General features: G+C 32.4%; 1 protein-coding gene and 1 long non-coding RNA gene across 2 annotated transcripts; one reads left to right on the forward strand and one right to left on the reverse strand.

Annotated features, from left to right (window-relative positions):
- The first annotated feature begins 2,749 nt into the window (after positions 1-2,749).
- On the forward strand, positions 2,750-7,078 carry LOC103490436 (tetraketide alpha-pyrone reductase 1). Its single transcript, XM_008449928.3, has 6 exons — positions 2,750-3,083; positions 3,173-3,339; positions 4,710-4,898; positions 5,349-5,511; positions 5,595-5,787; positions 6,813-7,078. The coding sequence occupies exons 1-6, from the start codon at positions 2,951-2,953 to the stop codon at positions 6,952-6,954; spliced, it is 987 nt and encodes a 328-aa protein (XP_008448150.2). The 5' UTR covers positions 2,750-2,950; the 3' UTR covers positions 6,955-7,078.
- On the reverse strand, positions 5,025-8,213 carry LOC127151698 (uncharacterized). The gene is made up of 2 exons (XR_007824807.1): positions 7,462-8,213; positions 5,025-5,774 (listed from the first exon to the last, which is right to left on the reverse strand). It is a non-coding gene; the product is annotated as an uncharacterized LOC127151698 (long non-coding RNA).
- Between the last annotated feature and the right edge of the window lie 2,861 nt (positions 8,214-11,074).

Below are 11,074 nucleotides of genomic sequence, written 5' to 3' on the forward strand. Positions count from 1 at the left end.
CTTACAACTTCATTATTTTCATTCATTTTCTCACAAATACCTAGTCGTATCCCAGAAGTTTGTCACCTTTTAAGGGGTGTTTGGCCCATGAGTTTGAAATTAGGAGAGTTTGGCATTTGAAGTCAAACCTATGTTTGGACTATTGGAATAAAATTCTTGGGTTAAGAAACCAAACTCATTGGTTTGGAATATGTTTTTTTTTTTTTTTACTGAATGTCATATATTTTAAAAAAATTTCACTTCAACCTCTTACCATTGATCATTGATGACCATAGAAAACAAACGTTAGCCAACTTGACGATCAACCATAATGACTGATCATGACCGATCGACGGTCACGACGACTGATCATCTTAACTGTCGACTCTGGATCATCTTGATTATTGCCTTTAGATTGTCTTGACTATCGATTATCGATCGTTAGTGGCCAATCATTTTGATCGTTGGTGACCTACAACTTTGGACGTTTTTATCGTTAGGTGAACATCTTGATCGACAACGATCAATCGTTATCGTTAATTATTGATGTCGTGCCTCTTGTCATGATGATCAATGACCAATAGCTATGATCCTTGGTGAATGGTTGTCCGATGATCGACGACCAACCAATTATTTTAATTAAACGTTGGCGACGGTTGACAATCTTCACCCTTGATCAACGACCGTCTTCACTAAAGCTTCTTACACTCTTTCCCATGGGTTTGAATAGTAAACATTATTCAAGCCCATGGATTACTTTTATTTTCTAATTCAATCTAGAAAATTCGTCAACCAACCCCGAACACCACCATCGCTGACCATTGTCGACTGACTATTGGGTGTCATTTCTGACAACTCCGTCGGCGAACTTCCGACCACTAACTCCGACAATTGTTGTAAACCTTGAAAAAATAAATTTTTGAATTTTTTTTCTTTAAGTCATTTTCCGAATACACCTTTGATTTAATCCCAATAAAATTTTTTAAAATACATATTTTTCATTCTTCTATTTTCTTTTTTTCTTGAGTTTTTTAAATTATTATTATTATTAGATCATCTTTTTTAATTATCTATTTTCTCTTCTTCATTTAAAATTAATCTTTCCTTCATTTTAGGATATTTTGATTATTTTGTTTATTTTTCCTAGGTGAAAATTGATGAACTATTTATTGTGATCTCAAGTATATTTAAATCAAATATTAATATATTGGTAATATAGTAGAAATTTTAAATATATATCAAATGTAAAATGATTTATTTTTAGTTTAAAAATATTTTTCATTTTTTCGTTGGTCAATTTAACTGGCTAGAAGACTTAGAACTTATTAGATTGACTATATATATATATATATATATATATAACTCATTTCTATTTAAACTCTTTTGATAAAGTGATTTAAAATACGTTGCATGCACGTTATAGGAAGACAACATAACCATAACTATGGCTAAATGTAACTCTACTTGACTTTCGCTTTTGTATGATCCTTTTGGTTATGTTTATTTTGAAACCTATTAATGTTGCTTAACTGGAACTTTCGTAAACACCAATAGACTTATATTTTATGAATGGTTTGTAATATTCATAATTATATCATTCATGTTAATGCAAATGTAATCAAAATTATTGTTATTGAATATTAAAAATTTTCATTTTTATATTATTGTCATAAAAAATCAATAGAGTTAAGAAATTAAATTAGAAGTACAAAATATGAAAAAAAATCAATTAAAATTTTGATACATAATAAATTTAGGATGTATAATTTACAAAAAGAAAAAAATAAATAAACAAATTAGTTAAACTTAGAAATTCAAAACCGTAACCCAAGTATAGGCATCAGAAATCCAAATTTCCAAATCCTACACCCAAAACACAAGCATTTATAATTCCTAGACATTAGAACCCCCATCAAATAAGTGCATTTATAATTTCCAGACAAGAGAATCCCATCAAATAAGCGCACATACATTCAATTTCTAAGAATTTGATTCTGAACCTGCGCAAATACCCCTCAGTGTTTTGACTGTTAGTCTAAAAGACTTCATTTTGAAAGAGGTGACATTAATATATTTTAATTAATGGATACATGATTTAATATTTGCAAGAAATGATAACAAATATGGAAAAAGCTTCAATTTCTCCATGGATCAATGATCGACAAATTTTAATTTAACATGTTTCTTCTTATTTATTATAAAGCTAATAATAATCATAATAATGAATGTATGAAAATAATAAATAGGTTAGTTATTGATTATGAGCAATAATGCAATTATTAGGTTGTATATTAGGCGGAAGAAATTTCCACACATTAGTACGAAGGTGGATTCTTATCAATCATTTATTAATTTCCTACTCTTATAAATAAAATTTAGCTTTTAGGAGTTGAAGATCAACGAGAATCTTATCAGGGTCCTGTCCTGTCTGATTCGATCCTATCTTCTTAAAATCCTATCAGATAAGGGGTCCTGTCTTGTCTGATTCGATTTTATCTTTTAATTTTTCAAATTTCAATTGTGTTTAAAATCCGGGATCTACAAATAGACTTCCAAGTTGTAAAGTTCTAACTGTTTTCTTCTTCTAATCTATCGATCCTGATTCATCTTTTATTGTTGCAAGAGACATTCTTATCTAATTACTTTTGAAAACTCCTAATTTTCCAAACAATTCGTATAGGTTATTTATTTTTCAGAATTTAACTAGAAAAACTAATAATAAAAAAAAAATTAAAATTGGGTTGTTAGAAAATGCATCGCCTACCTTTCATTCGTGGTAAGCTCACAAGTATCATATGGCCTACCGTCTCCTTCCCTTTCCCGCTTTCTCTAAACTACCATCAATGCTACCAAATTCTGAAGAACAAACGATGATGAAGAACCCCTCCATTTTCAACTTCTATAAAAACCTCCGCCCCTATGCTTCATTCTACACCCAAGTCCGCCCTCATTTGTCTGAGTATCGAACGAAATGGAGCAGGAGCTTGAAACCAATGGCAAAGGCAAAGTCTGCGTTACTGGAGCTTCTGGGTTTTTTGCTTCTTGGCTTGTTAAGCGATTGCTTATGTCTGGCTATCATGTGATTGGTACTGTTAGGGATCCAGGTTTCTATTTGTCTCTGTCTCTTGTGTTTGAATGTGCGAAAAATTTGGGCATTGAGAAGTAGTTCACTGATTCATTGATTTTTGTGTAGGGAATGTGAAGAAGGTAGAGCATCTATGGAGATTGGAAGGAGCAAAGGAGAGGCTTCGACTCGTCAAGGCTGATTTGATGGAACCTGGGAGCTTTGATGATGCTGTGATAGGATGTCATGGCGTGTTCCACACTGCTTCCCCTGTCTTAGATGCTACTCATTCCAAGGTAAGAAATCTCCAAAGCTTAAGCCGGTTGGTTATGTATGGCTTATTGGAATAGTTCATATAATGTTTGTTTTTGTATTCGATTGATTATATATTGTCTAGTGCTTAACTTTACTTTTGGTTCACTTAAGAAGTTCAGTACCAATGACAAAGTTGTCATTCACCTTTATATCATATATCTCTGGGAAATTGTCGGACATAACCTCAAAAGGTTTTCATCTTTCCTAACTAGCACCCTTTTGAAAATCTGTTGAAATAGTTTTTCTCAATCCTAGCTGAGACTGACACTGACTGTGAGATTCAAATAACAATTTGACTTCTTTTAATCAGTTGAATCTTAGCCAAGATGAAAGAAGACTGTGATGGTTTATAACTTTTCCCAAATCCCATGTAATATCTAATCTTCTTCAAATTTAAAGTAATTTTAGGATTTTTACTGATTGATTTTAATATTTACGATTAATCAAATTTTCATTAACTATCAGACTCTTCAAACCAAAGATTATAATATTTACAATGAATCAAATCTTCATGAGTTCGGGTGACCCAAAAGATACCACATTCTACACTTTTTGAGAAAGACAATTTAACTTCTACAAAACTACATGATTTGAGAAAAAGTACATACTATTTCTGCCTTCGTCCTGGCAGGAAATTCTGTCGAGAAAACCAAAACAATCTATAGCTCGGAGGGTAGTCAAATTTTTTATTTGAATCTTTCGGTCAATCTCGACCGGGAAGAATTGAGAAAAACTATTTCAACCGAAAAGGTTCTAATTGAGATAGATGAAAACAGGTATTTTTGACAACTGCCTATATCTTTCTTGTTGTTAGATGATATAAGAATGTGTGTTCTTTATTAACAATCCTCCTCTGTACCTCTCAAACAAAAGATTTTATTGAGCATCTCCTCGGATAGTCATTCATCGTCATTCATCTATGTGCCTTTCAATTCATTAAAACTTGCTTTTATCGAAGTTAACTTCTCTTTTTATGATACATCTCTTGTTCAACACATCTCAAATATTGATGAATACATATAACGCTCTTCAAGCTCAAAATTATTTCTTTGACAAATGTGGACTCCTCTAATGCATTACATTTGAGTCTAGTACAACACTGATACCATGCTAAAATCAGTAATCTTTCTACTATGATACCAAGCATATTCCCTACCTAATTTGATACCATGTCAAGTTACGACTAACTCAAAAAACCAGTTTAATCTTTTAAGACTCACATTTAAAGTTTTAATCAGATTTTGAATTTTGTTTGCTATTTGACGATCTTATACTACTTTCCATAGAAAAGGGTAGTTGTGATTGAACAACTATATCCTGTTTCTTCACCATTTTGTTGGAATTCAAACAGGCAGAAACGCTGGAACCAGCCATTGAGGGAACATTGAATGTATTACATTCATGCAAGAAGAACCCATCTCTGAGACGTGTGGTGCTCACTTCATCTTCCTCAACTGTTCGAGTAAGAGAAAATTTTGACCCCAAAATACCATTGGATGAGTCATCTTGGACCTCTGTTCAACTGTGCGAGAGACTTAAGGTGCCTTCATATAGTTCCATTCAAATATAATTCATATTTCCAATAAGATTTTTTTTTTATTAAACTACGTTTGCATTAACAATTTTTTTGACTTCTTATCTGTTTTTTGTTTTTGAAGTTTACCCATGATACAAATATAAAGTTCTATTAAAAACCAAAAACAAAACAAATGTATTTAAGTCACGATTTTCTTAGCTATCAAAATAAGTAAGGTTGTAGGGCTGTGTTGTGAGAGTAGTCAAAGTGTGAACAAGTTGGTCCAGACCAGATACTTACGAATATTAGAAAGAAAATCCCGCTACTTAATCCAACATATCCCTACTGCTATTAACCATCATTTTGAATTTTATAGCCTATATGGATTGAAAGATGGCGTAAGTTGATGGACTGATTTCTTAATGTGTTTCTCATTTCTTACGTAAAAACCTTGTGTGGGACCTCAAACAAAAGCTGTGGTATGCTCTTGCAAAAACTCTAGCAGAAAAGGCAGCGTGGGAATTCTGCAACGAAAATGGAATCGATTTAGTAACTGTGCTCCCTTCAGTGATCATCGGGCCTAATTTGTCGCGGGATTTATGTTATACAGCATCCATTGTCCTTGGCCTTCTTAAAGGTGTGTGAAACTTTAATGGCTTTCTATTTCAGTCTTAGTTTTCAGAAAGCATATAAACTGTGTCGTTTTATGAAACAATGCAGGGGAGACTGAGCCTTTCCAATCACTTGGAAGGGTAGGATATATTCACATTGATGATGTTGCCCTCTCACACATCCTTGCTTTTGAGAACAAAGATGCTCAAGGCAGATACATTTGCTCCTCAATTGTGCTGGAAATCAATGACTTGGCATCACGCTTATCGTCTCGCTATCCGTTGTTCCCTATTTCAAAAAAGTATACTTCAATCATCTTAACCATCAAAATTTTCTTTTAGATAAGAAATCAACTTTTCCTATGATTGGAATCAAGCTTAATTTTGAACGACTTAGACCATCAGATAACACTATTTGATTTTCTTTTTCTTTCAATTTTGGTTTTTGAAATTTAAACTTATAAACTTGACCTCACCCTATAATATACATTCTTTTGATTTGTTTTGTTACTTTCTCTCATACAATTTTCAAATTTCATGTTTTTGTCACATTTACATGATACAATTTTCAAGTGTCAGAAAGCTAATAAAGAGTAGCTCCATGTTTTTAGTTTTTAATTTTTTAAATTAATGTAAGCTACTTCCAATGGTATGATTTTCCTCTTAACGTAAGATTTGAATTTTTAGTCAAATTGAAAAAACAAAAATAAATCTTTAAAGCTTTGTTCGGTAATCATTTGGTTTTGAAAATTAAGTTTATAAATACTTTTTCCACTTCTAAATTTTTTGATTTGTTATCGATCTTTTACCAATATCTTCAAAATACCAAGTCAAATTTTGAAAATTAAGAAAAGAAGTTTGTAAAAAAGTAGTATTTGTTCTTGAAATTTAGCTAATAAATGAACTTTTGTACTTAAAAAACACAAATCAAGTGGATAAATTTAATTTTTAAAAACAAAAAACAAGAAAAAAAAACATGGTTACTAAAAATATTTTTCTAGCTTTCAAGACTTTGGCTAATGTTTGAAAACATTGGTAGAATTGGATAAAACTTGTAAAGGTAGGAGTAGTTCGTACAAGCCTATTTTTCAGAAACAAACAACCGAATGGTCATAAAAAGGCCGTGAAATCTTGTTTTTGTTTTATGAATTTAGTTAATAATTCAAATAATGCTTACTAAAGATGAAAAACCATTATAAAGAATGGCAAGAGAACTAAATAACTTTGCAAAAACCAAACGATTATTAAACGGTGTCGGTTATTAGTTTTGTAATAGACGTGTTGTTGAGAATGGTGTAAGGATAAGGTTGAACATCTCACTTTACAGGTTTGAGGCATCAAACAGACCATATTATGATTACAACATGTCAAAGATTGAGAAATTGGGAATGAAGTTCAAGTGTGTAGAAGAGATGTTTGATGACTGCATTGCTTCTCTCTTAGAGCAAGGCCATCTTTCTTCACCTTAATTTTTAGAATACCTTACCATACAGCTCCCTCTTACTTCAAATTTCATATTTCAATCTCTCTAAGTTTGAAGTAATCATATACACAATAAGGTTTATATATCATATCCACTATTTCCTACGCTCACATTTATCCTTTTCTATTCAAATAATTAATGTATCAAAGCCCATTCGAAATTAGTCAAATGCGAATAAACTGTTGTTAATCGATCCGACATAAATGGAGGGTTAATCTCATGCATCAGACACTTCAGAATCATCAGAATTTCTTTTGTTACATTTCCTGGAGAATTCCCCGTGTCATTTAAGCAACATCAATATCATTTATACCGTTGCATATTGTAATATCTATGGTCGTGATTTAACAAACAAATTCAATTATCTCTAATCTTACAGAAAAGAAGAAAGAAAAAGAAAAAATTGGCACAGGATGAAAAAAAAAAGAAAAATGAATGAATGATGTACAAATAAATACAAACAAGATTTCAGTCCAAGGGAGAAAGAACTAACAGCAAAAAGTCCAACAGATCTCTTGCAAAGCCGCAATCAACCTGAAATGGAAAGTGACAAAATTCGTACCATACAAGAAGAAAGCATAAGAATGGATACCTTTGTCCTACATTGGTTAGAATGGGATGACCAATGTAGTACTTAGATGACTGGGCTCTCTGCCTCTCTCACCCAAACCGCTAACTTTTGAGGTGTGGTTCTTCAAGGTGCTTAAATACCTAACAGTACTCCTAATATTCTTCTAATACCAATACTATCAATACCGGCCACTAAAACACACCTTGCCTCAAGGTGTGAGAACCAAACAAAAAATACACTTTAACCTCTTCCCTTCTTGTGATCACACTCAAGCCTATCTTGAGATAACTCTCAAACCCCTAGTTCACATACCAAATATTCCTCCCCTTTCACGTTCTCCTGTCCTTTATTTATAACTAACTTCCCTAACAAAAACATTTAAAAGCAAATAGAACAAACTGAAACAAAAAATAAAGAATAAGGATTGGAATTTAGCATAGCTTTATGGTCAATCTGCATGGCATTGAATACAAAAACTGAATAAGAGCGAAATACTATACCTTAGTTTTTGAACATTCAGGGTTTTTTAAAAGAAAATAAGTATAAAAAGTTAAAAGACAAGTTAAAATCTAAGGTATGGTATCAAACACAAAGATGATTAACAAATAAACTGGGCATACCTCAATATAGGCTCAAGAGAGATAACTTTGCTTTTATCTGTACTCTAGAAAGAAGATTTAGGGGCTGTTTGGGGTTAGGGTTGGGGCTGTGGGCTTAGGTTAGCCCAACCCTAACCCTCGTTTGGGCCCAATGTTAAGGAAACCCTAGTTTAGGGTTTCCTTAACACGATTTCGTCTTCCCCTTCCAACGGCGATACGCGTGTTCCCCGTTTTCGTGAATCCGGTTTCGTCCTTCCCCGCAATCCGTGTTCCATTTCTTCCTTCAAACCGATTTCAATCTTCTCCTCAACCCTTCTTCCTCGAAATTTTTTTCCTTTTTCTCTTCTTTCTGTCATCTCCCTCAACGAATCCATGTTTCGTTTCGTCTTCTCCCTCAACGAATGGATGTTTCGTTTCGTCTTCTCCCTCAACTTTTCTAGGGTTTGTGTTCGTTCTGTGTTGTCCGGTCGATTTGGTTTTTTTCGTCTTCATCCTTTAATCCATTCCTTCCTTTCGTCTTCTCCCTCAACGAATGTAGGGTTTCGTCTTCATCCTTTAATCCATTCTGCCCTTGCGTTTTCGCGATGAAACCGGATTTCGTTACGCCGAATCTCTCTCTACATCTCTCTCATCCGTCTCTCTCACTCCGAAAGGACTTCTGTGTTCGTTGAAGCCGACGATTTCGTTGGCTCCGAACACGATTTCCTTTTTGGAATCGTGGGTTTTGGCTCCTTCAAACCTCCTTGCCGCCGTGGTTCGATTATGCTGTCCGGTCTTTCGCTTGGCAATAAGACAGATACTTCACTCTGCCATTGGAGCTTGGTAGGGAGGTATTGGAGTTCTCAATCCACTTTTTTTTTTAAAGCCGATGATGAGTTCGAATTTGTGTAATACTGAATTCTTTTATAATGTATGTAGTTGTGTTCTGTATTCTTTACCAATGTGTTCTGTGTTCTGTATTCTTTACCTATGTGTTGTGTGTTCTGTGTTCTGTATTCTTTACCTATGTGTTGTGTGTTCTGTATTCTTTACCTATGTGTTCTGTGTTCTGTATTCTTTACCTATGTGTTATTTTGTAATGAATGTATGTAGTTCCGACCATGTCGTTGCTTTACCTATGTGTTCTGTGTTATTGGTTATATTTATCCGGCCATGTCTTCTGTATTCTTCCACTATGTGTTCTGTGTTATTCGTTAAATATATCCGACCATGTCTTCTGTATTCTTGCACCTATTTGTTCTCTGTTATTGGTTCAATTTCTCCGGCCATGTTACTTATCTGTTAGAATTGTAACATGTCTTCTCTGTATTCTTACCAATTTTCTTACAATTGTTGTATTTTTTTACAATTGTTCTATTCTTAGCTCTCTGTACAATTGTTTCATTAAAAAATTTGTTACATTTTTTTACAATTCTTGTATTGTTCTCTATATGTATTTTCTGTATTCTTTTGCCATGTCTTTATTGCTTTAGTGTTGTCTCTTCCATGTCTTTTTAGTGTATGGTTTTGACTTCACATTTGTTTACAAAATTTATTACAATCCTTCTATTCTGTTTTATTGTTCTGTTCATTTACTTTCATTTACTTTCATTTACAAAATTTATTTGTCTGTATTATTACATTGTTCATTTACTTTCAATTGGTCTTGGTTTTTGTCCAGTGTTGTCTCTTTTTCGTTTCTGTCCAGTGTTGTCTCTTCCATGTTTTTGTAGTGTATGGTTTTGGTATAGGTTTCAGTATATAGCCTTTGACTCTGCTATGCTTTATGTCAGTTGTAGCAGAGAGATAGGGCCTGTATTTTATTGATAGATATGTTACAGTTGGCTGTACTTTGGTCTTTTGGTCTTTATATTTTGGTTTACCTCCCTCCAAGTCCTCTCAAGTTGCTCCATCTTTCCCCTATATATTACCACCTTTCCTCTTTTGATTCACTGCATTCTTCTCCCTCTTTGTATCCTCTCTGTGGTTCTAACTTATATTTTGTAAGTCCTCTTCTTCTTTACTGTTACCATGTATCTTTTGTCCCTCTCTGTGCTTGTAACTTATCTTTTGTATTCATTACCGTTACCATGTAGGTTGTCTCTTCCATGTCTTTTTAGTGTATGGTTTTTGCGATATGTTTTGTATACCTTTCTGTTCTTTATTTTTTTTTTCTATAACTATGATGGAATTCCATTCATTATTTTGAATGGAATCAAAACTCTGAGGCTACTAAATTAAAATTAATCTTATTTTTACGGTTTCCCGATTCAATCTTCATTTGGAGTAACATTTTTCGTCATAAAAAGGTATGTATATTTATTTTTTTTCATACGTTTTTTATTGTGTTTTAATTACAAATAATAATCATCTTCTTCTCTTATGTAGGACGTTGCGACGAACGAGTCCGAAATTATTTGAAGAGGTACTCTTGTAATAGCCGTTTGTAGGCTTTCGATAATGTATTTTATTTTTATTTATTTTTTTCCGGTTTTGTATAATTTTATAATTAACATTTTGTTTCGTTTATAATATGTATATAGAACATTCGGTTTAATTTTGTTACATATTGTATCCTATTAATTTTCTGTTTTTTAACAATTTTTTTTCTATATAGTAATAAAATTTTATTTTTCTATTGGGTTTAATTTTTCCCTATGTAGTAAGAACAATTTTTTTTCTATTAGGTTTAATTTTTTTCAACACAATCCAAATACAATTATATTTTAACCACAAACTTATTAAGATGTTTTAGCCAACCATAGATAACAATAATTTTTTAAAAAAAAGTTTCTTAAAGAAAAATGTATATCGGAAGAGAAAAAGGATTGATATTAATTTTCTGTTTTTGAAGAATTTTTTTCTATATACTAATAACAAATTTTTTTTTTCCATTGGGTTTAGAGTTTAGTTCTATATAGTAATAACAATTTTTTTTTCTATTAGGTTTAATTTTT

Source organism: Cucumis melo, chromosome 11 (assembly GCF_025177605.1).
Source record: "Cucumis melo cultivar AY chromosome 11, USDA_Cmelo_AY_1.0, whole genome shotgun sequence".
NCBI lineage: Eukaryota > Viridiplantae > Streptophyta > Magnoliopsida > Cucurbitales > Cucurbitaceae > Cucumis > Cucumis melo.

What these genes read in the sequence shown, in the direction of transcription:
- LOC103490436 (XM_008449928.3), top strand. Translation starts at nt 2,951, where the DNA reads ATGGAGCAGGAGCTTGAAACCAATGGCAAAGGCAAAGTCTGCGTTACT. An exon ending in TAGATGCTACTCATTCCAAG is followed by an intron (nt 3,340 to 4,709) that starts GTAAGAAATCTC and finishes GAATTCAAACAG; the next exon opens with GCAGAAACGCTGGAACCAGC. An exon ending in AACTGTGCGAGAGACTTAAG is followed by an intron (nt 4,899 to 5,348) that starts GTGCCTTCATAT and finishes CTCAAACAAAAG; the next exon opens with CTGTGGTATGCTCTTGCAAA.